Raw genomic sequence first — 26544 nt, 5'->3', positions numbered from 1 at the left:
CCCTCTCGCCCCATCATATTAGGATGTCTCTGCTTCATATGCTCTGCTCTGAGCTTTCCTTTGGCCTGGCTCTTTAGAGTATTAGCTGTCTGTGAATCTGTATTTGTTCTATCTTCCCCCGTTAGGTTCTTTCTCTCCTTGAGGACTCCCCGGCCCTACTGGGTACTTCCCGTCACGGCCCCGCTCCTCAGAGGAAATGCTGTAGCCGTTGGGCAAGCGGGGCGGTTGCGCAAAGCCCCATTACCTGTGGTCTCAAGGAGGGGCCGCCCTGGCTATCCGGATGGCTCGCTGAACCTGATCAAACGCAGTCCCTCCTTCCCTTAGCCCTCCCCTCCCCCATTGTTCCAGCCGCTGCTCTTTCCTGTTCCTCAGCCACCAGGCCTAAGAGTGCCGGCACACGTAGGAGCATGAGGGATGGTGAATTTTTGCTGGATCTTCCCTGGTCCCTCCTCCCAGAGTCCTCAAGAGCCATCCCCTGGGCTGGCTGTAAGGAGTTCCCTCCTCTGTGATGCTCCCGAGTCCCCTGGGCTTTACAATATTCTTTCTCACTGCCATTTGCCATTTGGGGAATTCAGTCAGCGAGCCGCCCAGCTCCAGTGGCCCTCAGGAGTTCTTGCCAGCCTGTCTGGCATGGCAGTGCTTCCCTGACCTTAGGGGAGGAGGCCGGGACTGGATGCTCTCCACTGATGGCTCTTTTCCTTGCTTCCCACGCTTCAGGGGCTCAAGAGAAGCGAGCATAGCAGTATGTTGGAACTATTCCGCCAGAGGCTACCTGCTCCCCCCTCGGGGCCGGAGGGCACCAGCGCCCTGTCACTGATGACCCCAACTCCTGAGCAGGAGTCTTCCCGGATCCGCAAGCTGGAGAAGCTCATCAAAAAACGACTGTAGGGAAGCGGGCGGGATGCGTTCGGGCCCCACCATCGAGCCTCCAGCAGCCCGCTCTCCTAGAGACCTGGGGGCCTCCCCCGCCCTTCACTGCTCCCAGCCCTCAGGCCCGGCTCACCCCACAGCGTTTCACTGGATGCCTCGGACTCACACTGGTGGGAAAGTGAGATGGATGGGTCCGGCGGGGCAGGGCCCTGGGTGGAGAGGAGGCAGCGGGTGGCTTGTCTCACTGACATCCGCCGTAGATCATCACTGGGGCCCGGCAGCGGGGGATGCTGGTAGGGCATGAGGGAGAGGAGGGTGTCGTGTGGTTCACCGGGGACTTTTGGGCCAAAAGAGACTCCCCAGGGCCCCGGTCTGGCTGGTGACATTGCCTATCCCTGCCTTCTATTCCGCCCCCCCACCATTCTGAGACCCCGGAAGCCCCTCTGGGGTGAGATTTCCTCCCCTGCCTGGGACCCAGCTCGGGGCGATAGACCCCAGGACCTGTGTGACCCCTGCCATTTTTGCTGTAGGCAGGAGCCCAGGGAGGCACCAGAGCACCCTCTGCATTGCTTTCTCGGGCAGATTGATGACAGCAGGTTGCTTTGGTTCTCTCCATCTGGTGGACGTGGCTTCTCCCGAGGCGACCACCTCAAGCCTTTCGGTTCTGGACTTTTCTCCTTCCCACCTCTCCCCTCCCCACCCGTACCCCCCAACCCAGGCCACGGATGGTGCCGAACTCTGAGAAGCTTGGTCGGAGACCCGCAGGGATGGGCAGGGGGAGCAGTGGAGGGTGTGATGGCAGGGGCTGTGCACGGCACACCCCGCCTCCTCGGGGTGGCCTTCCTGCCTTCCCCGTTGTCCCCAACCGGGCAAGGGCATCCCTGTGGTAGTTGAGGGAGTTGGAGGGCTTCCTTGTGATGCGGGAAGGACGGGATATTGCCTGGGGGGGGCCTTCCCGGCATGGCCGGGGGAGGGTGGTCCACCGAGGCAGCCTCTATCTAATGAAGCCATTTCAGAGCCAAGGCAGCACACAGACTCCCAGTGGAAAGAAGGGAGACGGAATAACAGTTAGCCACAATGACGGTTGTCCAGAGGAGGCCACCTGGGGAATCCCAACCAGGGAAACAAAGCTTGGGTAACTGAACTGGATTATGCGGTGCCTCTCCGAGGAATCCAGACAAGTCTGGGCCAGCCTCTTCAACTCATTCAGATAATGAGCTTCCTCTTGGACATTGAAGGGTAACTTCACAATCTGAATAGAGGTGACTAGAAGTGAATCCCCTCTTGGTGGGGGACACGGGGGAAGACTGAGGGGACCAGCTGGTTGGACCCCCCGGGAGGTTGGTCTGGAGTCCCCGGGACCGTCTCCGGACTGCCCCGGTAACCTGACCAAGTGACGCTCGGCCTGCCCACGGGGCTGGAACCTGGTAAGGACAGTCCGGTGGTTCCCAGGGATTTTTGAGCCAAGGCAAAACTCCCGGTTCATTGGCGGGCCAGTTCCTGGGGCCAAGGAAGGTATGTTGCTCCCTAGCAGCAGAAGCAGTGCATTCTTTGTTTAATTGGCATCTTTATTGGGCGGGAGCAGAAGAGGCTGGGAAACAGGGCTCTGGGAAGAAGAGAAACATCCCACGGGCATTCAACACGCCAGCTGCTCAACTTGATTTGGGACAACTTAACCCATTAACCCAGCAGCTAGATCTTGATGATGACAGAAAAATTGAGAATTCTCTGCCATCATGCAGGGAAGAGAGTTCCGAAAGAATCTGGGGAAGTGATTACCTTCAGTTTCAGCCTTTCCCCAGCGCTCCCACCGGACTTTCCTGGCCTCGGCCCCCCCGGGAAGTTAGGGAGAGGTTCTCCCCAGGCTCCAGGTGCTGGATCTGATTTCATTTGTAGCTTTCAAGATGCTTTGACATTAGGGTTAAATTGTGTGTCGGGCATCACGCGTGCAAGGGAGGCAGAGGATGACCAGTGCTGAAGGCGTGGTATTCGTCTGCCTCCTGTTACGTGCGGAAAGGCGGTGGGTACCCGGAAAGCTTCAGGCCTGTCGGGTTGATTTTGGAGTGCCCATTTTCACTGGGATTGGCACTCAGTCATCTGCCTAGGCTACTCGGAGTTTATGCTTGCAAGAATCATCAGCGTCTCCCCACCTAATTCCTGCCTGTGGGTCATTCTGATCAGAAACCCGTCCCCTTCCATCCCACCACCCTAGTCCACTGTCTCAGGAGCAGGTATCACCCCGTCCTGGGCTAAACAACGTGGTAGAGTCACTGCGGTTCCCCAGGGTGGCTCTCTTTTGGCTGAAGCATTTCGGAGGTGCTGCTGGCCAGGACCTTTGTGGGCACCCACTTCCTCAAATTTCTCCGAACCTAGTGGGCTCTGACACCTAGAAATGTTGAATGTTGACTTCCCAAACTTCTGCCTCATTAGAAACTCCTCCCAGAGGTGGGAGTTGAAAAGCTGGTGGGTGCGAGGCCTCGCACCCTGGAGTCAGAGTGCGCCCGTGGTTAGGGAGCAAAGCGAGAGAGCCTGATTGCTCTCTCCAAGTGCCAGCACGGTGACATCTCTTAACCGGTGACTGACTAATGGTTCTAATTTACGACCAGGATTGTTACAGGAAATACTGAATGAAGTGACCCCGAAATAACTGCGGATATGACACTCGTGAACCTGCCAAAGAGGTACTGACATAGAGTTTCACTTCCCGAGTGGCTGAATATGGGTGCTGTATCTGGCGTCCCTACCTCTAAACAGCCAACCCAAAATACTACTCACCCCTTCTCTCCCAAAGGTCCCAGTTTCCTCCCACAAGAACCAGTTTGGGGTTGGATACATGATAAATGACGGGCCATTGACCCAAACCCACAGGCTGCCCAGGTGACTGCCGGCTCTGGTGACCCAAACTCATACAGCCCAAGGGCGACATTTGACAGCTGGCTCTTTGGGCACTGCCGACCAACTGATGGGATCATCATCTCCCTATAGACCCAGGAAAGTTGAAAATTCTCCCCTGTGATTTCCAGTTCTGCTTCCCAGAAAGATTATGTAAAACGGTTTCTCTGCTAGTTGAATGTGAACAATTCCCTCTGCTTTGCATCGCAAAAAGCTCTTCCCATTCAGATTCCAGGGAGCGAGATGTGGATGGAATCTTTTGGGCAGTTTGAAATAACTTCAGGAAGTGCAGGCTTTGTGGAAAACCCTCCCCGGGGAACGACTGTCTCTGCATTTTATACATAAGATCATTCCGACCCTGTTTGTGTATTTACTTCTGGGACGCTAGGTGCTAGACACCTGGGTAAGATGTAAATTTCCGTAAAATAGAAAAATTGCATTTTTGTGTACATGTCTTTATGGTTCCCATCTGGAAATGATTTTCTGATGTAAATTGGAATGCGGCACTACAACTGATTAAAATGTTACTGCACATCCCTAAAATGAATTTCATTCCAGTTGATTAGAAGCTGCTCGGACTAGAAAAGGAGACCTGAGGAAACCACCTGAGCGTTTTGCTCGCTTCTCACCGTGCCTGGGTGTCGCCTCATCAGCATCGTCAACTACATGTTTGTAGGGTATGTGGGAGAGGCTAGAGGTGGAGTGATTGGCAAGGAGGCTTTTACAACAGTGAAAATAATTGTAATTATTAGGTATCTACTGTGTGCCGAGCAACGTACTAAGCACTGGGGTAGACGCAATACAATCAGCCCAGCATCCCCGTTCCGCACGTGGCACACGGTCTTAAAGCCGGGAGGGAACAGGCATGGAACCTCCATTTTACAGATGAGGAAGCTGAGGCACAGAGATGTGAAGTGACTTGCCCAAGATCACGCAGCCGACAAGCAACAAAACAGGGATTAGACCAGAAGTCTCCAGACTCCCTGTCCAGTCTTGTGCCCTTTCCCATAGGTACGGAGCTAGAGAGTGGCCCAGCCGGTAGGACATGGAGTCAAGGACGGGGGTAACCAAGATGGCGAGGAAGTAGAATTGACTAGGTTTAGTGGCCGACTAAATGTGGGAGGTAAATGACAGAAGAGTCAAGAGGGTATTATGGTCAAGTGAGCTCCTAGGACAGGGAGGGAGGATGGTGGTGGGGTTGACAGTGATGGAAAATTGAAAGAGAAGTGGGGTTAGGAGGGAAGATGAATTGAGTTTTTGACATAAGTTGAAGGTGCTGGTGCATCACCCAAGTGGAGATGGTGTCCCGGAGGCCAGAGGAGATACGGGAATGGAAAGCAGGTGAGAGGACGACAAGATCGGAAACGTAGATCTGCAAGTCATCCACGCTGGAACTACAAGGTGGGAGCCGAGGTCCAAGAGTGAGAGGTCCACAGACAGCAGGAAGGGATGAATCTGAAGATGAGGACGGTCCCCAAGGAAGAGGTTAGATTTGGGAAGCAGACAGGGGATGGCAGTGGAGCTGCACTAACAAAGTGGCCATGGTCGTAACCTAACTTTGCCTTTCCCAAAAGAGGCGCGGTCACCCTTCTGGTCTTGCTGTAATCTGAGTGACCACACTTTGCATTTCAGTGCCACACTCAATCAGTGGACTTTATTGAGCACTCTTTGCGTGCAGGGCACTGTCCTAAGTGCTTGGGAATGTATAATTTAATGGTGTTGGTAGTCTTGATCCCCGCCCAAAAGGAATTCAGTCTGCAGGGAGAGATGGACATTAAAATAAATTACGAATAGGGGAAATGGAGAAAAAGGATATTTACCTAAGTGCTGTGGGGCCGGGGTATCAAAGTGTTTTAGGGGTACCCAGCCAAGTACATAGTCGACACAGAGGAGAGGGCAGGGAGAGGAAATAAAGAGCTTAGTCTGGGAAGGCCTCTTGAAGGAAATGTGATTGTAGGGGGTTTGGAAGGCCCGGCAGATGGTCAAGCGATTAACGGAAATCCAGACAGGAGGCGGGGGTTGGGTGATTCAAGTCGAGAAGTGGACTTGGGGTCCCAAAGGCTCCAGATCGTCCATCTAAACGGCCTGAACTCACTGGGAAACGTCCAACCCTTTGGGCTCGTCTCGAGTGGGGAGTTCTTACCAGTCTTCCTAGCCTCCCAAGCTGTGTTCCAACATCAGCCTTGCTCCAGGGAAGCGGGATTTGAAAGCCCCTTTGATCCATGTATTTTCCTTCTCCTGACAGCGGCCTTTTCCAAGACGTTGAGGGATAAACTGGTGGAAAGTGAACTGTGAACTTCTTTCACCTCCCCCCACCAGTTTAAATGGCTTATGCTGGTGTTGTGGAAACCGGCACCTTTCTTGCCAGCGCAAATTGGAAAGGATACAGAACGCCCCCTCCGGAGTGGCATTATGTTTAGTGCCCGGCCTAGCCGCTTCAAGGACAGACTCTCCTTCTGTTCGCCTCTCGTGGCCGGGATAACTGATGGCCAGCTTCCCCTGGGTTTCTTGGCACCAAAGCCACTGGAGAATAAGCCCCGGGACATTCGGTCCAAACCGAGAAGACCGAAGGTCACGGCCAGTTTAAATTCTTTGGGAAGAGCTTTCCAAACCTTCGAAACCTCTCTCGAGTCGATGAATGACTAGTCTTGATTGAGTCCGCTGAGCACTCTACTAAGCACTGGGGCAAGTACAACGGGAGTAAGCCAAGGGTCTTACAGAGTAGCCAGGGAAACGGACAAAAATTATATTTCAAGTGAACTGTCCTGTAGCCAGCTGAAAGGTCTCATTGGAACATCCTTTCTTTCTGCCTTGTCGTGCCCTGGGGGCACAGTGGAGCAAAGAAAAGTGTGCTGGAGGAATATGAAACTACTCTGGTCTCAGTGTGGGCTTCACTGGGGCAAATTAACCAGTTACATCTTGCAAGAACTCAGCATCCAACGCTAGTCATGGGACAGGGAGGCAAGCTAAGGGGCAAGGGCAGAGAACGGCTTCCATCCGCCTGTTGGGAGAGTATTGGCAAAATGGGCGGCCTGCGAGGTGGTCCTGTCCCCAAGGAGTCATGTAGAGAAGCAGTGTGGCTTAGTGGAAAAAGCACGGGCTTGGGAGTCAGAGGTCGTGGGTTCTAATCCCGGCTCCGCCACTTGTCAGCTGTGTGACTTTGGGAGAGTCATTTAACTTCTCTGTGCCTCAGTGACCTCATCTGTAAAATGGGAATTAAGACTCTGAGCCCCTCGTAGGACAACTTGATTACCTTGTATCTACCCCAGCACTTAGAACAGTGCTTGGCACATAGAAAGCGCTTAACAAATACCAGCATCATCATTATTATTATTATGATGTAGCACTGTCGCCTCATGATCCCTATGTGGGTGGGACTCATCTTGATTAGGCTTCAAGAAATGAAGTCCTCACCCTCCTTTCTCAGGACCGGCAAAGGGCAAAAAACTAGGTTTGAGCCCATGACTCTCCTCGAGCACTCACAGATGCCATCTAATAATAATAATAATAATGGTATTTGTTAAGCACTTAACTTTGTACCAGGCACTGCGGCCGAACCCAGAGACTTCTGAGATCAGGGGCAGGGTTGCAGTTGAGAGCTCAGGGTGTAGTAGCCCAAGTGGGGTCAGAAGGAATCTGCTACCTACTGGCCCCCGAACTGGGAACCCCTGTGGCCGTGAGGTGCAGGGGTGGGAACGTCCCAGCGTGGTTACCGGGTAGCACCAAGCGCCGGTCGGTCTCCTCGGAAGTCCCCTCGAGGAGCCATTGGACAAAGACTCCCACCCAGCAGAGCCTCACGGGGCAGGGAATGAAGTGTTTCATTCCGTTTCCTGTGTTTCTCGAGCATAACCAGAACTCCGGTGTGATGAAACGTATTTACAAAGCCCAGGTTTCCCGTGGGTTCTTGTGACAGAAGAGAGAACTTGACACAACCTGAACCACTTCCTGCCAGCTGAAGGCGGCCCCAACCGGAGCTTTGAAATCAGATTGTTCTCTTCCCCGCCCTGGGCTGGGCTCCCGGAATGCCCCTCTAGACTGTGAGCTGGTTGGGGGCAATCTCCAGAGCTCTTAGTACAGTGCTCTGCACACAGTAAGCACTCAATAAATACGATTGACCGACTGACTCAGCTGGCCCGGTCTGTTTGTTTCCCGGTCAGAGAAGCAGCGTGGCTCAGTAGAAGGAGCACGGGCTTAGGCGTCAGGGGTCATGGGTTCTAATCCCGGCTCCGCCACCTGTCAGCTGTGTGACTTGGGGCAAGTCACTTAACTTCTCGGTACCTCGGTAACCTCATCTGTAAAATGGGGATGAAGACTGTGATCCTCATGTGAGACAACCTGATGACCCCGTATCTACCCCAGCGCTTAGAACGGTGCTCGGCACATAGTAAGCGCTTAACAAATACCAACATTATTATTATTATTATTATTTGCTGCAGATGATGAAGAGCCGCAGCTGAGGAACTGGAATCTGGTAGAATCGCCCAGCAGGGAGCAGGGGCGATCACCTGCAGGCACTGGTTCCCCACGGCTCTGTGTTAGCCCAAGGGGTGGGGGCTGGCTCGGACCACCAGCTGCAGGAGCACTGCCCGGCCGGGTGAATGGCCTGCAGCATCCCTCTTCCCTGAGTTGCCAGACAGGGTGGCAACGAGGGCCCCAGAAGGTCTAAGTCTTTCACCTCCCTCTTCTTCTCTACCTTGCTCCACACTTAAAGAGTCGCTCGGAGCCAGATGTGACGGAAGGAAAGGATCTTCTCAAACCCCTTGTCGCCTCCCAACTTTGCATAACATCGACTGTTCCTTGAGGCCAGGAAGAATGTGCTCACTTCCTTGAATTTTCCCAAGCACTTGGTGATAGCCCATTGCCCTCAGCGGGCACTCAAAAAATCCTCTCCCTCCTCCTCTTCTCAAGCTTTCCTACCAGGATTTCTCGGTAGCATCTTGGCAGCCAGTGCTTCACTTGTGACAGCCTAGCTTCAAAGGGGCTCCCTGGTTGACTTCAGAAGCTGTGGGTTGGGGGGCGAAGGGGGTGGGGGCGTCTAGCACCCCTCGCCAAGACCAAATGGTGGCAGGCCGGGGCAAATCAGGCTGGTCTGTTCCAAGATCAGGCCGACAGCCCACGTGCTCGGTTTCAGGAAATCGCTCGATCGATGGAATTTATCGGGCACTTTGTGGGTGCAGAGCACTGAACTAAGCACTTGGGAGAGTATGGTTCAACAGAGTTGATAGGCATGTAAAGAGGAACCTTTCAGGCAATGCCATGGTTTGGGCGAGAACCCCACGGTTCTTGTGGGCTCACTATCAGCATGGAAAGTCGCTGCCTCAGCTTGAGAGTTCAGAGAACAGAAATCTAACATGTTCCCACCTCATCCCCTCACCCCTTATGTTTGGAAGTCCTATCTGGGACCTGACCAAGCTGAATTGATCGGCACTCGGCGACACCTGCATCACTCATCTCCCTCTAGTCAGTCGACGGCACACGGCGATTTCTCGGTAGTAAAATCGACCTTTCCCTTGCAAATCTGGCTAACCAAGTTACCAGCAGAACGTCTTCCTCTCCAAGGGAGGTAAGCCACGCCTCTGAAAAGGTCGTCGGGTTTCTCTGCAGATGGTTTGCTCCCGCTTCAAGGTTTCTGATTTCAAGTGTTTAAGAAGAAAAGTCGGCCGCGTTTGAGGCGGGAGCTGGACGGGGCTTCCCCAGGTGAAACGATGCACTCTCTAGAGGTTCTTGTGCCTGTCCTATGGCTCTGAATCCGGGACTTTCCTTGCAGCTTCTCCCTGCCCCTTGCCGTGTATCGGTGGAGACCAAAAACTCGGTACTGCTCCTTCCAAAGAATGTAAATTCCTGTAGGAAGTATCGGGAGCTCTCAGCAGTCCGGGACTACAAACCACAGGCGCCTCGGGCTGTAAGACTCTGCTCTGCTTTTCATTTGGGGGTGAAGAGGAATCTCACCCTCTTGAGCCTGCACTCTTGCACCAGACCCATCAGACTCTTAGTGAGAGTAAAGCAAAGCATTTCATTTGGCTGCCGGTGCTGGACTCTCTCTCTCCTGTTGCCCCCAGCCCACCCTCCCACCTTGTAAGGGGTCATGTGTGTTCAGGTGTGTACCTCGGGGAGTCTCAGCATCCCTGATGGATTTGATGACATGACAAGGCATGGTGATTTCACTGTGTTTCCTAAAACATCTCAGGAGGGTATCGGGAAACAAATCCAGCCATGGTTTTACCACTCTCTAGAAGCTCTAGCTAAACTTGGAACTCTGTGCACTCTCCTGGTCACTGCAATCTTAGGAAGCAGCACAGTGTAGTGGTGTAAGCATAGGACCGGGAGTCAGGAGAGCTGGGTTCTAATCACAGGTCCACCACTGGCTTGCTGTGTGACCTAGGGTGAGTCACTTGACTTCTCTGTGCTTTAGTCTCTTCATCTGTAAAATGGGGGTAACGTACCTTTAGGCTGTGTCTGATATGATTGCATTGGATCTACTCCAGCATTCGGCAGGTAATAAGCACTTAATAAATACCAGTTATTATTAATATTAGGGAGGACCTATTGGGTTTAGAAAAGACAGTTAAGGATCACTAAAGTGGTCATGGGGTGAAGCAGCTTCTGAAGGAGGTGTCACCGAACGACCTTGAGGAAGAAGAGTCAGACCAGGTTAATTTTGGATTCCCAGTCAAGAATAAACAAAAGACCCCAGGTGGTACAAGGGATAGAAAATTTACTCCTTAGAACTACTAATCTAAGTAGATAATGATCAGCAAAGCACCTCAATTGAGCTCTTTGAAGCTAGCATTTAGTCAGATTCAGCCTCAAGCGCCTCTATCTTTTCCTTCATGCCCCTTGGGGCCAGCCAATTACAGTAGTTCGATATGGCTCCGCAGATAAATAACCCCTTGCCTTACCCATCCTAACTCGGCCGTTCACGGTGAGGGCATTCCCTGTCACAACGGGTAGGTGCCCCAGGCCCAGAGCAACTGGTGCCCTCTGTGCACCGGCTACAAAGGACCTCCAGTTCAGTCAGAGTTTGCCAAACGCTGAAAAATTGAGGCTGCCACGTCCTCAACTTGTGATTGTCCACATGCTGGGGAGCCCTGGAGCACTCACCCTCTGGCAGGTACGCCATGCCACCTCGCCAGCTGAGCAGTCCAAGAGTCGGTGCTTCCGGCGCAGGCTCCTCCATTGCTTGGTCCGGGACCCTTGTGGGTGTGGGGCAGACAGCGGAAGGTAGCCGAAACGGTCAGGACTCTTCATCTCGAAAGACGAGAGCCGAGAGGGGACCAGATCGAAGTTGATAAGTGGAGAGGAGCGGTGCCCGGGTGGATGCAGGATCACCGTCGACCAGATGACCAGATCCCACGGCACCAGACTAAAGGCAAGTACGAGTAATGGGAAACACATCTTTGCACAGCAAGTGGTGAACAGAGAATGTGTTACTGTGGAAAACAGTGCAGCCAGAAACTAGCATTCGGCTCAGGAAAGGATTGCATAAATCCAAGGAAGATAACACCTGGAAAAGTTTGGAATTAAGAGGAGAGATGTCATTAAATGTTCAGGGAGGGTTTAGTTATTTGTGGAGGGTTGGTAGCAGATCTGGGGCACTTCCTTCAGCATGAGGATGAAAGTCAAGCAGGGCAAACACCTTTGGGACCATCTTCGGAGGCAGAATATCTGTCTGATCCAACGTGCCGGGCCTCACGTTCTTTGGATACCTCGGGAATGTGGGCACCGCCTCTTCCTACCTGAGTCTGCTGCTCGTCAAAAGAAATAAAGGGATATTTTTGGGTGGGCTCATGCGCCGGGGCCCCCAGGGGCCGCTCAGTCTGGAGACCCCGGGTGTGATGTAGGTGGGTAAAGGAACAAGCCGCCCTTCCCTCTGAAACACTGAACTCCCAAACCCCCGTGGGATATTTAAGCAGGAGCAGGTGGTGAGAGCCGGCCTAGCTTGGGCCCCGAGGCTTCGAGATGAAACAGGAATTTGCTTTTTGTTTGTCACCTGTTCCATTGTACCGGCCCTCCACTCCCTGACATGTTCCGGTGGGAATTTCTGAGAGAGGAGAGAGAGAGTGTGTGTGCGCGTGTTGGGGGTTGGGGGGGGGGAGTTGGAGGGTCGGAGGGGGAGGTGTCATTCAACTGTGTTTGGCGGGCACATTGGTCCCTGTAATATTCCTATCAGAAAGCCTTGTGACTTCATCTTCGATAACTGGCATGTGGAGTCGAGGGTCAGGAGTCTTTTGGATCCTTGGAGAAGGCCAGGGCCGTGGCCGGCCCGACCTTCACATGCCAATTGTGTTCTCTCTTCAGGTGGCGCAGCCGGGTCGGTTTGAGCTCTGCTGTCGCAGCTCAGGTTTGATCTATCCCCAGTACCCCATTTCTGGAGCCTTTCAACCCAAATATCTGGTCAACCCCGAGGTCTACCTTCTGCCCAACTCACCGACCTCTGGGGGACTCGAGCAAAAACCACCCGGGTGGTCTCTCTTTCTTTTCGTCCAACCTGTTGCCCTGTCCTGCCACTTCTTCCAGAACCTCTGGTTCTTCCCACGATCCTTCGTCCAAATTTTAGTGACCATCTGCCTTCGTTATTGCCACTCTCTGCTTTCAGGCTGCCCTTAGAATGCTCCCGACCCCCACCCATACCCCACCTACTCCGGGCCTCTCCCACCCTGCCATTTTTGTCATCCTGGGGGCCGAGTCCATGCACCTTGACCTCCTCCACCCAGTGTCCTAAAGAATGACAAAAGTCACCTCCACCAGACCTGAGCCCACTTCCAGGGCCAGGTTAGACTGGGCCCTGCTACCTGGGACTGTCCCCATGCAGACCTCATCTCGAGCTCCTCATAACAGAGGTCCGGAGAGGAGGGGAGGGGGGCGAGATCGGAGGAGGGGGAGGGACTGCTGCCTACAACGGCAGAGACATTCAGCACCTGTTCCCCACTGCCATCACTGCCTCTCTCTTAAAAGTGAGAAAGGTGAGCTGTCTGTGGGCAACAACCAGTGTTTAAAGCGGTGGTTTAGCCGGGAGTAAGCAAAGTCTAGTTCATTTCCTTCTCTTTGAAAGTTGTCGTTAAATAATCTGCGTGGGTAGGGATGTTGACAGGCGGAACTGGAAGGGCCTCTAGTTAAAGACCTAAACTCAGGCCAGACGGGGGCCACTCCACAAAAGAGCCCTCTCAGATGATATTTTCTCTGACAACGGAAATGTTCAAGCCAGGTCCACCTAGCTTGGTGTTCAGAGAGAAAGCGGCCACTGGCTCTTAGGTCTTATTATCGTTATGGTATTTGCTAAGCGCTGACTATGTGTCAAGCATAGAGGTAGATTATAAATTAATCGCGGTCCATGTAGGAGGGAGAGCCGGCGTTGACTCCCCATTGGACAGGTGTGGAAACTGGGGCACAAAGAAGTGACTTGCCCAGGGCCACACAGCGGGCGACTGGTGGAGCCGGGATTAATAATAATAATGATAATAATTGTGATGCTTGTTAAGCATTTACTATGGGCCGAGCACTGTTCTAGAACCCAGGTCCTCTGAGTCCCAGGCTAGTTCTCTTTCCATTAGGACACACTGCTCCCATCCAACCCAGTGCCACATATTTGTCTCACTCCCGACAACTAGCCCATTTGCTGCTTCTGACCTGGAATGCCCTCCCTCTAATCTGACAATGACTCTCCCCCCTTTTCAAAGTCTTACTGAAGGCACATCTGCAAGAGGCCTTCCCAGACTAAGCCCCACTTTTCCTCAGCTCCAACTGCCTTCTGTGTCACCCCGACTTGTTCCCTTTGCTCTCCCCCCTCCACCCCCCAGCCCCCCAGCACATATGCACATATCTGTAATTTGATTTATTTGTACCGATGGTCTGTCTCCCCCCCGCCCCCTCTAGACTAAGCTCGTCGTGGGCAGGGGGTGTCACTGTTTATTTCTGTGTTGTACTCTCCCAGGCGCTCAGTTCAGTGCTCCGCACACAGTAAGCGCTCAGTAAATACGATCGGATGAATGAATGAACCCGGTGGAGAAAGCGGGGCTGGGAAGTGATCCCCTTTGCCTCTTTTCAGAGCCCCATGCCCTCCCCCGGCCTGCCACCTCTCCACCGGCAGCCTGGGCCAAGCTGTACTGGGGCGGCGAAGCTTTCGCCTTCCCTCGGGGCCAAGCTGGCCCTGCCCGAGCTTCCCGCTTAGCATGTGTCCGCCACCTGGTCTAGCAGCCTGCGGGCCGGGGTGGGGGTCCCGGGGTCAGAGAAGCTGTCCCCGGCGGCCGCGGGCTCCGGGAGGAACCGTTCCGCCTGTTCTCCTCGGGGACCCAGCGGGCAGCCGACGCCTGGTTTTCCCCTCCCGATGCCAGGGTCGGGAACAAAAATACCACTTGGCCTTTCCAAAAGGCCGTTCCTAAGCAAACACACGAGGTTGGGGCCATATGCTATGCATTACGGATTAATAATTTCCAGTTTCTCGCTCTCGCTTTTCTAAATCATCCGTCTCCTTCGGCGCATGGCGGCCGAGCGCCTTTCCCATGGCCCCTTCCTGCCCGGCACCACGACAGACTTATATGGCGGCAGATATCGGCGCTTCGCAGCTCGGGCCGCGGCGGGGCCGGGGGAGCTAAGTGCGGGTAGGGAGCGGGGGCGAGTTCGGGTTTGTGGAGCATAAGGCCGGGACTGCCGCTGCCGCCCACCTGCCCGACTTGTTTTGCCGGCTACCTCCCCCTTTTAATGATAATGATAATGTTGCTATCTTTTAAGCGCTTACTATGTGCCGAGCACCTTTCTCAGCGCTGGGGTAGATCCAGGGTCATCAGGTTGTCCCACGTGAGGCTCACAGTCTTCATCCCCATTTCCAGATGAGGTCACTGAGGCACTGAGAAGTGGTGCCATGCTGCTTCACCGCTTTTAGACTGCGAGCCCGTTGTTGGGCAGGGATCGTGTCTCTCTGTTGCCAAACTGCATATTCCAAAGCACTTAGTACAGTACTCTGCACATGGTAAGTGCTCAATACATACGATTGAATGAATGAGTCAGTGAATGAATGAAGAAGAGAAGCAGTGTCGCTCAGTGGAAAGAGTACGGACTTAGGAGTCAGAGGTCATGGGTTCTAATCCTGGCTCCATCATCTTTCAGCTGGGTGACTTTGGGCAAGTCACTTCACTTCTCTGGGCCTCAGTTACCTTATCTGTAAAATGGGGATGAAGACTGTGAGCCTCACGTGGGACCATCTGCTTACCCTGTATCTACCCCAGCACTGAGAATGGTGCTTGGCACATAGTTAGTGCTTAACAAATACCGACATTAGTATTATTATTATTGTGGATGGATGGATGGATGGATGGATGGATGGATGGATGGATGAATGAATGAGTGGTTGAATGGGTCAATGAATGGATAGATAATAATAATAGTAATGTTGGTATTTGTTAAATGCTTACTATGTGCAGAGCACTGTTCTAAGCGTTGGGGGAGATACAGAGTAATCAGGTTGTCCCATGTGAGGCTCCCAGTTAATCCCCATTTTACACATGAGGTAACTGAGGCCCAGAGAAGTGAAGTGACCGGCCCACAGTCACACAGCTGACAAGTGGCAGAGTCAGGATTCAAATCAATGACCTCTGACTCTGAATGAGTGGATGGTTGGATGAATGAGTGAATGGATGGATGGATGGCTGGATGGATGGCTGGCTGGATGGCTGGCTGGCTGGATGAATGGATGAATGGATGGATGGATGGATGGATGGATGAATGGATGGATGGGTGAGTGAATGAATGAATGGATGGATGGATGGGTGGATGAATTGATTAATGGATGGATGGATGGATGGATGGATGGATGGATGGATGGATGGATGGATGGATGGATGGATGGATGGATGGATGGATGAGTGAATGAATGGCTGGCTGGATGGGCGGTTGGACGGACGGACGGACGGAGGAACGAACGAACGAAGCCGCTCCTCTCCGCCGCGCCCCACCACCGCCGACAGGGGGCGGCCCTTCGGGGCGGGGGGGAGGGGGGGAGCGGCGCCCCCTGCAGGGCGGAGGGGGAAAGGCGCGGAGGCCCGAGGCCCCGCCCCTCGGGCCCGGCCCCGCCCCCCGCCGCAGCCAATGAGCGGGCGGGAGGCGGGGAGGGGGCGGGGCCGGCGGCGCAGCCCGGGAGCAGCCGCCGCCGGGGGAGCGGCCGGGGCCGGGGGAGCAGCCGCCGCCGGGGGAGCAGCCGGCGCCGGCTGCAGGTGTCGGCCCAGTTGCAGAAGGTTCCGAGCGGCGGCGGCGGCGGCGGCGGCTGGAGCCTGGTGGGGGTTTTCCAGCGGAGCGGAGCGGAGCGGAGCGGAGCGGCCATGGTGGGCCGCCTGAGCCTGCAGGATGTCCCCGAGCCCCTGGACATGAAGAAGCGAGGGGAGCGCGTCCTGGACAGCCCCGACTCCGGCCTGCCCCCCAGCCCCGGACCCCCGCCCGGACCCCCGCCCGCCGCACGGGGCCCGGCCCCCGGGCCGCACCACGGGCCGCCAGAGGCCCCCGCCAAGCCCGGACGGACGGACCGGGTGAGCGGGGGAGAAGGGGGGCGTCCGGCGGGGCGGCTCGGCCCCCGCCGCATTCGCACCCAGGACCCTCCCGCCCCTCGGGGGACGCTCCCCGGAGGGCGGGGAGCTAAGGGTTTGGTAGACAGCTCCGCCCCCAGCCGGAGCCCAGAGGACCGGGGTTGGGGAGGGGGGGGGGGGGGCGGCCCTTCCGAACCACCCCGGATACCGATGGTGGCGGTCGAGCGCTTACTATGTGCCGGGCACCCTACTAAACGCTGGGCCGGAGACAAGATGAGAATGATGATGGTGACCGTTAAGCGCCGACGATATGTCCCGGGCACCGTGCTAAACGCTGGGCTAGAGACGAGATGATCGTGAGGGTATCCGTTAAGCGCTGACGATGTGCCGGGCACCGTACTAAACGCTGGGCTAGAGACGAGATGATGATGATGATGATTGATGGTATCCGTTAAGCGCTTACTAGGTGCCGGGCACCGTACTAAACGCTGAGCTAGAGACGAGGCGATGATAATGATGGTATCTGTTAAGCGCTTACTAGGTGCCGGGCACCGTGCTAAACGCTGGGATAGAGACAAGATGATGATAATGATGGTATCCGTTAAGGGCTTACTATGTGCCGGGCACCGTACTAAACGCTGAGCTAGAGACGAGGCGATGATAATGATGGTATCCGTTAAGCGCTTACTAGGTGCCGGGCACCGTACTAAACGCTGAGCTAGAGACGAGGCGATGATAATGATGGTATCTGTTAAGCGCTTACTAGGTGCCTGGCTCCGTACTAAACGCTGGGGTAGAGGCAAGATAACGGTAACGATGGTATCCGTTAAGCGCTTACTATGTGCCGGGCACCGTACTAAACAATGGGATAGAGACAAGATGATGATAATGACGGTATCCGTTAAGCACTTGTGATGTGCCGGGCACCGTACTAAACGCTGGGCTAGAGACAAGGTGACGATGATGATGGTATCCGTTAAGCGCTTACTGTGTGTCGGGCACCGTGCTAAACGCTGGGCTAGAGACAAGGTAACGATGATGGTATCCGTTAAGGGCTTACTATGTGCCGGGCACCGTACTAAACGCTGGGATAGAGACGAGATAATAATAACGACGGCATCTGTTAAGCGCCGACTGTGTGCCAAGCACCGTACTAAGCGCTGAGATAGATACAAGGTCATCGGGTTGCCCCACGCGGGGGTCACGGTCTTCATCCCCATTTTGCAGAGGAGGGAACTGAGGCACGGAGAAGTTAAGTGGCTTGCCCAAAGTCACGCAGCTGATAAGTGGCGGAGTAGGGATTAGAACCTGCGACCTCTGACTCCCAAGCCCGGGCTTTTTCCACTGAGCCACGCTGCTTCTCCATAATCCGGTTGGACACAGCCCCCGTCCCACGTTGGGGCCGCGGTCTTAATCCCCATTTTCCAGTTGAGGGAACTGAGGCCCAAAGTGAAGTGCCTTACCCAAGGTCACGCGGCAGAAAGAGGTAGAGCCGGGATTAGAACCCGTGACCTTCTGACTCTCCAGTCTGCGCTCTGTCCACTAGGCCATGCTGCTTCTAGGGGAGCACTCTCCGCGTGCCCCCTTTAAGGGGCTGAGCCTTTCTTCTTTTTTATTTTACGGGGGGAAAAAACCCTAATTTCTCCCCTACCTCGGATCAGGTGAGTCTTTGGCCTTAGACACATCCACCCGGGGAAGCCAGGTCGACCCCCCCCCCCCCACCATTCCTGCACATCTGTGGATGCGTGGCAAGGCCCCTCCCGGGAGAAAGAGCATTGGCCAGAGGGGGTGGGACACTTGGATTCCAAGCCGGGGTCTAGGTGACCTAAGGCAAATCGCTTCACCGCCCCATGCCTCAGTTTACCCATCCCCAAACTGGGGAGACTAATTCCTGGATGATTTCGCCCCCCCCCCCCCCCCATACATATACACACACACTCCCCTCGGGAAAGTTGTGAAGACAGGAGATTGTTACTGAGAAAGTAGGATTTTGGTCTTATTAAACATCTCTAAGATTCTGCAAGTTGTCAATTTCTACACAGCTGGAGGGAACGGGAACAGCTAATAGTCCAACTCCCTCCCCCCAGATAGATGTGGCTCTCGTCACCAGGAGCCTGGCTGGGTGGTGAGAGAGGCCAGGGCCCGGGCTGTCCAGAGGCATCGTGTTTCTAGGCTGAACACATCCCCAGGTGCACTTTTATTTCCCACGGGGGTGGAAATTAGAAGTTAAAGGCTTTTTTTTCCCTGGGGAGTTCATCGCTCTTAAAAACCCATTAGCGTTTCCGTTCCTCTTTTCGTCCTGTGCCGCAGGGAGATAATCGGAGCGTAAGAGCGTCATTATGACCCTGAGCACAAGTTACCAGTATTAACTGGGAATAACTCATCCGAATGGGGACCGCAGGAGAAATTAAATGTCATCCGCCCCGTGTCGTGGTTGAAAAATGGAGGCTCCGGTGACTGCAGGGTCCGGCCCCGGGCTGACCCCCAGGGAGGGAGGGAACCTGCCAGCCCGCCACACCGGGGAAGCGAAACCGTCGTCTGTCCATTTTTCTGGCCGCCGTTGACCATTCCTCTTCATTTCACCATGGTCATAACCGTATTTTCCCGTTTTTGCAGAATTGTGTCTTTTTACCCAATCCTGTGGCCCCCAGCGGTCCTTCGAGGTTGTGCCCTCTGTCTTTTGGCGAGGGAGTTGAGTTCGACCCTTTGCCACCGAAGGAAGTCAGGTAAATACCATGAATATTCTGTTTGTGTCTTCTTTTTCGGTCTTATTGAACAATCCCCTCTAAGATTCTGCAAGTTCTAAATATCCACAACTCCGCTGGAAGGAACAGGAACGGACATCTAATGGCCCAACCCTCTCCCCTGGTAGATATTGCCCTGTTCTCTTTGCTGTTGGGTAGAAAGGATTTTTCCAGGAGGGCTTCATCTCCCTCTTGACTGTTGTGGGGAGCAGGTGGTCAAATTTTCTTTTGTGATGAATCTCTCAACGGGAACCTGGGGAAGGGTTTTCACTGGGGAGGGGGCCACCTAGGAGCTGTCTTAGCCCAGATGAAAGGACTGTCGCTCCGGGAACCCAGCGAAGGTTTGTTATATCCATTCCGAGGACACCTTGGGGAAAAGGTTGTTCGTTCAGAGGTGAAGGTTTTCCCGTGTTTGGGCTCACACTCCGGAATATGAGCCTAAACTCAACTCCGGTTACTCAGTATGGAACAAAATAGGCAGTGTCCCACAACATAGGGCTCCTCCCCTCCTTCTACAAACTTTTGGGGGAGAGGCAGGTGGCGGGCACCTGCGGGGCGGGCGTCATGATCCCGAAGGACCTCGCAGTCGTGGGAACCCGTGCTACGACACCCCCGTCTCCGCGTGGCTATGCAAAAGTTTCTTCCGGCATCTCATGGCGCTTTATCCAGGGAGATGCGTGTATCCGGATAGAACTCCCCTAATCCCGCCACAACGGCACACTCTCTAAAACCTTGACTAAAACCACGCGTTCTAAAAATAACGAAATAACTGTGGGTCCCGAGCGGGGTTGACGGTTTTGCACTGCACCGACCTCTCGAGCAATCAGTGCCATTTATTGAGCGCTTACTGTGTTCACAGCATTGTTCTCAGCGCTTAGGAGAGCACAGTACCACAGAGTTGGTAGGTGTGAACCCTGCTTACAGACTGGGCAGGAAACAGATGCTACGTTACAGATAGAGGAAGTGGTGGAGTGTAAGAATACGTACGTAAATGCCGTGGCGTGAATAGTAAGTGCTTAGGGGAACAGAGCCAAGTGTGTAGGGCATAGAAGGGAGGAGGAGAAATGAGAGCTTAATCAGGAAAGACCCCTTGGAGGAGATGTGATTTTTAAGAAGGCTTTGAAAGTGGAGAGAGTGATGGTCTGTCATAGATGAAAGGAGAGAGAGTTCCGGGCCAGAGAGCGGATGTGGGCGAGGACTCGGCGACAAGATTGAGGTACAGTGAGTAGGCTGCTGTCAGAGGAGCAAAGTGTATGGGCTGGGTTGTAGGAGGAGGAGAGGTGATTCAGTGAACGCCTTAAAGCCGACGGTAAGGAGTTTCTGCTTGGTGTGGAAGTGGATGAACAACCTTTGGAGGTTCTTGAGGACTGGGAAGATGTGGACTGAAAAGTTTTTGAGTAAAAGATCTGGGCAGCAGAGTGAAGTTTGGACTGAGGTGGGTAGAGACAGGAGAGGAGGAGGTCTGTAAAGACACCGATGCAGTAGTCGAGATGGGATAGGGTAAGTGCTCGGGTCCCCATCGTAGAAGTTTGGGGGGAGAGGAAAGGGCAGATTTTCGTGAAGGTAGAACCGATGGAAGTTGGCGACAGACTGAATATGAAGGTGGGATGAGAGAAATGAGGCAGAGAAAATAATTTGTTTTTTATGGTATTTAAGAGCTTACTATGAGCCAGGCGCTCCACTAAGCGCTGGGGTAGGTACAAGCTAATCAGGTTGGACACAGTCCATGTCCCACGTGGATGGAGCGCACAGTCTTAATCCCCATTTTACAGATGAAGTAACAGGCCCAGAGAAATGAAGTGACTTGCCCAAGGTCGCCCAGCAGACCAGTGGTGGAGCCGGGACTAGAACCCAGGTCCTCTAACTCCCGGGACCGTGCTCTATCCGCCCGGCCATGCTGATTCTCAAAGTTCCAGGCTCGTGAGACAAGGAGGATGGTGGTGATGTCTACTGTGATGGGAAAGTTGGGGATGACAGTATTTGGGTGGGAAGATGAGGATCTCTCGTTTCTCCATCCTTCCCTATCCTCCCTCCTCCAGTGCCCGCGGCCCCTCCTCCTTCTTGACCCCATTCTCTGCCAATACTGCTGCCAGCCTCGGCAGCTCTCACATCTCACAGTGCCAGTGGTCGGGGGGTGGGAGTGGGGGGTGGGAGCGCTCTGGCTGCAGCGCCCCTGCACCGTCCCTGGAGCTGGAGGCAGGGGACAGTCGCTTCTGCCTGCAGGGCCTTTTCTGCACCCCCATTTCTCACGGAGCCTTGGGCAGCCCCCCGCCCCTCGTCCATCCCTTTCTGGGAGAGTAGGAAAGAACGATAGATCATCCTGTCCTCTAGGGAGGGGATTGAGGACCGTACTTGTGCACCCTGGCACGTATGTTTGTACTTACTTGCCTTGTTGCATTCAGTTTATAGATGAGCGCTTCTAGATCAGTGGTATTATTGTGTTGTTAATATTAATAGATCTCTAGTGGTGGAAACTTGGTGTGATTCGCATTCAAGACAAAGGCATTTGACCAGTGAGAAATGTGGGTCGGGGTGAGTGTGAGAGACGCCCCGCGTATGGACCCGTATTGCTGCTGCCAAGGCTTGGCTGGTTGCATCAGTAAAAGAGATCGAAGGACTCGGTATCGTGAGGGTCTCGGGAGTTTGATTACTCAGGGTGCCCGGGCCCAAATTATTCTGCACACGGGGATGTGCGGAAATCTGGCCAAGGTGCCGAACAGGAGCTCCCTTGGGACAGAGGCCTCAGCAGGAAGGATGCTGGGGAGGAGGGGGTCTGGAGGCGAAGGACCGAGGACTCCTCTTGGCCCCAGGGCCCGGTGGAGAAGGAAAAAGAGACGATTGCCATCGGTTCACCTGTAAATAAGAAGGCAGCCAGCACAAGGAAAGGAATGCCCAGGGTCACAGGCCCCCCCATTTAGCGAAGCCGAAGAGTTTCTCTGTCCCAGCAAGTCCATTTTGTGAGTCTCTGCGATCTGCAGCAGAATTCAACCCCCGGTCTGGCCCGTTTCCCCGTACCCGGCAGTGTCGCTTATCTGTGGTGGCACCCAGGGATTCCGGGCTTTTGTCCGGAACTCCGGTTTACAGAAGTCCTGACCTTCCGGACAGGCGTGAGCTTCTCAGAAAAGTCTAAGTTACTGAATCTGTCGGGATCCAGAAACTTGAGTTTTCTGTAGAAGACCGACCCAAGCGGCCGGGCAAAGCCGACCGGTGGCCCCGGTGTCACTGGGTGGGAACGGGCCCGATTCCCTCCGGCCAGGAACTCAGCTGGGCCGTGTTGGTGGGGTCAGAGTAGCTTTTCTTTCCGGACGGCTTCCGGAGCTCTGGGAGGCTGGTTCACCCCACGTTCTCACCTATGCTTTGGTTTTCAGATACACCTCCTCCGTCAAGTATGACTCCGAGAAGCACTTTGTCGACAACATTTACCTGCCGGTGGGCCTGGGGGTCTCGTCTTGCAGCCAGACGATCATCTGCCTCCCCAACCGCACGTGGCGCAGCTACAAAGCCGAAATCCACTTCGAGCCCCGGAACAAGCCCCTCCGGTTCCTGAGCACCACCATCATCTACCCCAAGTTCGCCAAGACTGTGTGCACCACCACGCTGGATTACAACTGCAGGAAGGCCGTGAGACGCTTTCTGTCCAGCGTAGAGCTGGAGGCCTCCGAGTATCTTGGAAGAGATTGCCTCTCGGATGAGTGCTGACCGCCACGTCCGGGCCGACGGGATTCAAAGCGGGCCCGCCGCGGGGAGCGTCCTGAAGCTTCCTTAGCCGGCCCGGTCCGTCCGGCCTGGGCCGTCCTGCCTGTTCCGCGTGACCAAGCCACCGAAACCCCTGAGGGGTCTCCCCCTTCCGTTAGCCCGTTCAGGCACCCGGCAGCTTCCGGGGAGCGTGGGGGGAGAAGAACATCGGTGGCACTTAGCGATTGTGGGAATCTGATTTTTTTTTAAAAAAAAAAAACGAAAGCTTTGTGTATTCAGGTTGCCAGCTGCAGGTTTTCCATGGGGTCTCAAGTGGACAGGAAAACTAAATGGAAAGTGACCCAGCAATTTCAAATAGAAAAAGCTCCCTTTATCCATAGATAAAGATTGTCCTCCATCTGTGAAATGTATGGGAAGAGGGTCCCTTGGATAGGAGAATCGAGTTTGAAGAGGCCTCAGCGGTGACCATCTTGGCGGCTATAAGAGCCGGTGGTTGGTGATGCAGCAAGATGCCCCTCGCTGGATGTGTAAATCTAGGTCTGTCACTTATTTCCCTCTCAGCAAGGATTCAGATGCTGCAGGGACCCCAAAATGGTAGAGACATGGATTGGAAAAAGGTGGAACCGTGACGTGAGATGCCTCATCCGCCTCCTCAGTATAAATTCCCCGGGGAAGCTGGGGTGCTGAGTAAAAGCGCTGATGAAGGTCTCCCCGGCTTACTCAGCCACAGACCCTGTCCAAAGTCCAGGCTCCCCTGAAAATCAGAGAACACCCCCCGAAATGGGGCAACTGCCTATGTGAGGAGGCGGGTAGAACGGGACCGAAACCGGTACTTGAAAGGCTTTTCTGGGAGAATTCTTTCAGACGGCACAAAGGCGTAGGAAATGACCAGCGTGAGTGAGCCCTTAATTTTATCAGAGAAGTAGAGTTCGTAGACTCTGCTCTTACCCCACACCTTTCACACGGTGGGTTTTGGCACTTTATAATCCATGAGACCTTTCCTGAGAAGCAAAAAAAAACCCAACCTTGCAGATCCCCGTAGACCTCCTTCCTCAGCACACGATCCCAACCAGAGCCCCGGAAAACTAAGGCTTTAATATCCTCTGACTGAAAGAAACCTCTGCTCCGGAGTTCACATCTGAGGAAAGCACTCAAACGTCTAGAGCAAAATGCTGCCAGGCAGTGAGTCTCCTTCTCCTTCTTCTCCTCCTCCTCACCTCCCCCTCTCGGGTCACCTCTGCAATGCCGGGGTGCAGGAGCGGAGTTGCGGGTCTTCGCTGTCTTGCTTCCCTGGGATCTCACCCCCCTACCCCCTCTAGAACCCCCTTTCCACTTGTAGCCATACCTGCTCTGAAAGAGTCGGAGGTGAGTTGAGGAAGCGGCTTTTGAAAATTGACATCCCCGCCCTCGATTTAACGATGGCCCTTCTTAGACCGATGCCCTTCTTAGACCGATCGGACTCAGAACAGGTTCAGGCCCCTCGCTTGCCCCATTGTGATGGCCCCCCTGTTCTCGGGGACTTAAGCTTTCTGGCCTGCTCCCAGTCCATTAGTCAAAAGTCCTTAATTCTCTATTGATGTTGGAGACAAAAGAAAAAACTGTCATTTCAGAGACTCTTCGGGAACACATCCCTGATGAAATCTTTTGAATGGCGAAATGGCTCACGCTTTTCAACCCTGAGAAGAATGGAAACTGTTTTTCCTGCTTCTGCAAATAATGTGCAAGTCGTAATGAAAGCCGTTCTTGTGGCGACATTGCCCCCAAGCGGATTGGTAAAATACTCAGCGTGGCAGAGCCTTTACATTTTCCTTTTTAAAAATATTCTTATTGCTCGTTACTGCTCTGGAGCATCTGATTCGCACTGGGGCAGCCAAGGGGTGTAGAGTTGTTTGACCTGTCTTCTTTTTCGGACCCTCTGGTTTGTAAACCTACCGGATCTGGGAGCTACACTGTAGAAGTGACGGTCCCCGTCGATCTCACGTGAACAACAGGGACAGGTCCAACCGGAGGGGGTTTTCATCCCAAATTTCACCCGACAGCCTAATCGGCCGGTTATCGGGAATGACAAGATGGAAATCACCTTAGAGCTTTCAAATTTTATTTCAGTGACAAATGGAGTCCATCTCTACAGCTTGAGTATTTTTCAGTCCTGCAGCCAGCACTTTGGCCATATTGCAAAGGTGGGAACTTAGTTAATTTGCTACATTATTTTGTCATTGCAGGGAAAGTGGGGGAAGGGAGTCATGAGGAGAATAGAGTCCCTTTTGAAGCAGCAATCGTTGTGGTTTCTAAGCTTAGATATTCACTTGTGAATATTCCTTAGGCTGGAGAGTTAACAGGTTGCAGTAAATTCAGGCAAGTTTCCTGTAAAGTAAGTGTAAAGAGAATCTGAAATGTAAAGAGAGTGAGAATGAGGAAGTGCATAGGAAAGGGTTATGGAAAAGTGACAGTTGTTTTCCAGAGTTTTTCTTTTAGGAATTAGCTGTCATTCTTCCGTCTTCATTACCTGGCTGGTTAAAGACAGTGGCAAGTAAGTATGGAAAAGGAAGAGGCGGTTTAGTGACAGAGGGTTGTTAGAGAATTCTCAGTTTTGGCAAAAGGTGGATTGAACTGCAAAGACCAATAATAAAACCATATTAGAGCTTTTCCAGGAACACAACTCAAACTCACACCGGCCTAGTCGTTCGTAAATGTCACCCGGAAACATATGTTAGTTGTGTCCATTAAAAATGAGTTGGAAGGAAAAAAATTCCAAACCGTGACCTTTGAATAGTTCCAGTTAAGTTGCTAAAAGTGTGTGAAAGGTCCAACTGGGGAGACATATTTAAAGGTAGGTGTTTCCTTTTTAAGTGGCATACCTCAAGAAATCGTTGTGATGCTTCATTTTAATGCTTGGTCTTGTCAAGTTTAGAAAACCAGAATAGCATTTTGCATAAACTCTGGTCTATCTTTGGCACATTTTTTTTTCCTAATTTGCTTTATTAATTTTTCATTTCACAATAAATTATCTGAAAATATAACCATAGGGCTCTTGGTTTTAAAATACATCCTTCTTTGGTTATGAGAGCTAAGAGAAATCATTGGTGGTGGTTCTTCCTTCGGGAAAAATCCAGAACCAAATTCTGGACCAGTGGTTCTGGTTCCTGACAGTTTCCTCCCTCCAGGGCGAGCTCCCACTGAGGGCGCACTGTGAATTGCTCCTTTGGAAAGCAACATGGGGTTGTGAGTGGGGTTCTCGCCTCTTCTGCAAAGCATGGCTTAGGGGAAAGAAGCACAGGCCTGGGAGTCAGGGGAACCTGGGTTCTAAATCCGGCTCTGCCATTTGTCTGCTATAGGACCTTGGACAAGTCACTTCACTTCTCTGGGCCTCAGGCTCCTCATCTGTAAAATGGGGAAAGAATACCTGTTCTCCTCCCCCATAGACTGGGAGCCCCGTGTGGGACATGGACTGTGTCTGACCTGAGTATCTTGTATCTACTCCACACTTACTAAAGTGCTTGGCTCATAGTAAGTGCTTAACAAATACCACAGTTATTATTGTTGCCTCCATCCCCTTGCTCACCCCCTTCTTCTCCCTGGAACGACTGCCCTTCCAAATCCTCCAGACTACAGCTCTCCCCATTTTCTAAGCCCTTCTGACTTCCCTGATTCATTTCTCCCCATAACCACTTTACTTCTGAGCCAAACCCGTCCTTGCCTTTCCCCAGCCTCCCATAGCCCTTCTGTACCCATCTCCGTTACCCTCTTAAGCATTAACTCACCTATATAGCCACTCTAACTTCGGCCTCCTCTCTGTTCAATTTTTTTTTTTAGTGTGTCTCCTCCGCAAG

The 26544-nt window shown here is 53.4% G+C and overlaps 2 protein-coding genes across 3 annotated transcripts in view; both read left to right on the top strand.

Moving 5' to 3' along the window:
• VPS53 (VPS53 subunit of GARP complex) overlaps window positions 1-4305 on the top strand; it is a 115707-nt gene extending 111402 nt beyond the window's left edge. For both annotated transcript variants that reach the window (XM_001513697.4, XM_029081994.2), the window contains one exon: window positions 718-4305. In XM_001513697.4, the coding sequence (XP_001513747.1) occupies window positions 718-888 (171 nt within the window). In that variant the 3' untranslated portion in view covers window positions 889-4305. The remainder of the gene's footprint in view (window positions 1-717) is intronic.
• An 11641-nt stretch (window positions 4306-15946) lies between these two features.
• Window positions 15947-25734, top strand: RFLNB (refilin B). The gene is made up of 4 exons (XM_029082493.2): window positions 15947-16187; window positions 16221-16277; window positions 18891-19000; window positions 22387-25734. Exons 1-4 carry the CDS (start codon window positions 16074-16076, stop codon window positions 22715-22717), a joined length of 612 nt encoding a protein of 203 aa, XP_028938326.1. The 5' UTR covers window positions 15947-16073; the 3' UTR covers window positions 22718-25734.
• Window positions 25735-26544: the final 810 nt, after the last annotated feature.

Source organism: Ornithorhynchus anatinus, chromosome 17 (genome assembly GCF_004115215.2).
Source record: "Ornithorhynchus anatinus isolate Pmale09 chromosome 17, mOrnAna1.pri.v4, whole genome shotgun sequence".
Classification (NCBI taxonomy): Eukaryota; Metazoa; Chordata; class Mammalia; order Monotremata; family Ornithorhynchidae; genus Ornithorhynchus; species Ornithorhynchus anatinus.
The sequence above is the reverse complement of the archived record's forward strand: the minus strand, read 5'-3'. Positions and strand labels throughout refer to the sequence as shown.

What these genes read in the sequence shown, in the direction of transcription:
- RFLNB (XM_029082493.2), top strand. Translation starts at nt 16,074, where the DNA reads ATGGTGGGCCGCCTGAGCCTGCAGGATGTCCCCGAGCCCCTGGACATG. An exon ending in CCCCCAGCCCCGGACCCCCG is followed by an intron (nt 16,188 to 16,220) that starts CCCGGACCCCCG and finishes CGGGGCCCGGCC; the next exon opens with CCCGGGCCGCACCACGGGCC. An exon ending in AGCCCGGACGGACGGACCGG is followed by an intron (nt 16,278 to 18,890) that starts GTGAGCGGGGGA and finishes CCGTTTTTGCAG; the next exon opens with AATTGTGTCTTTTTACCCAA.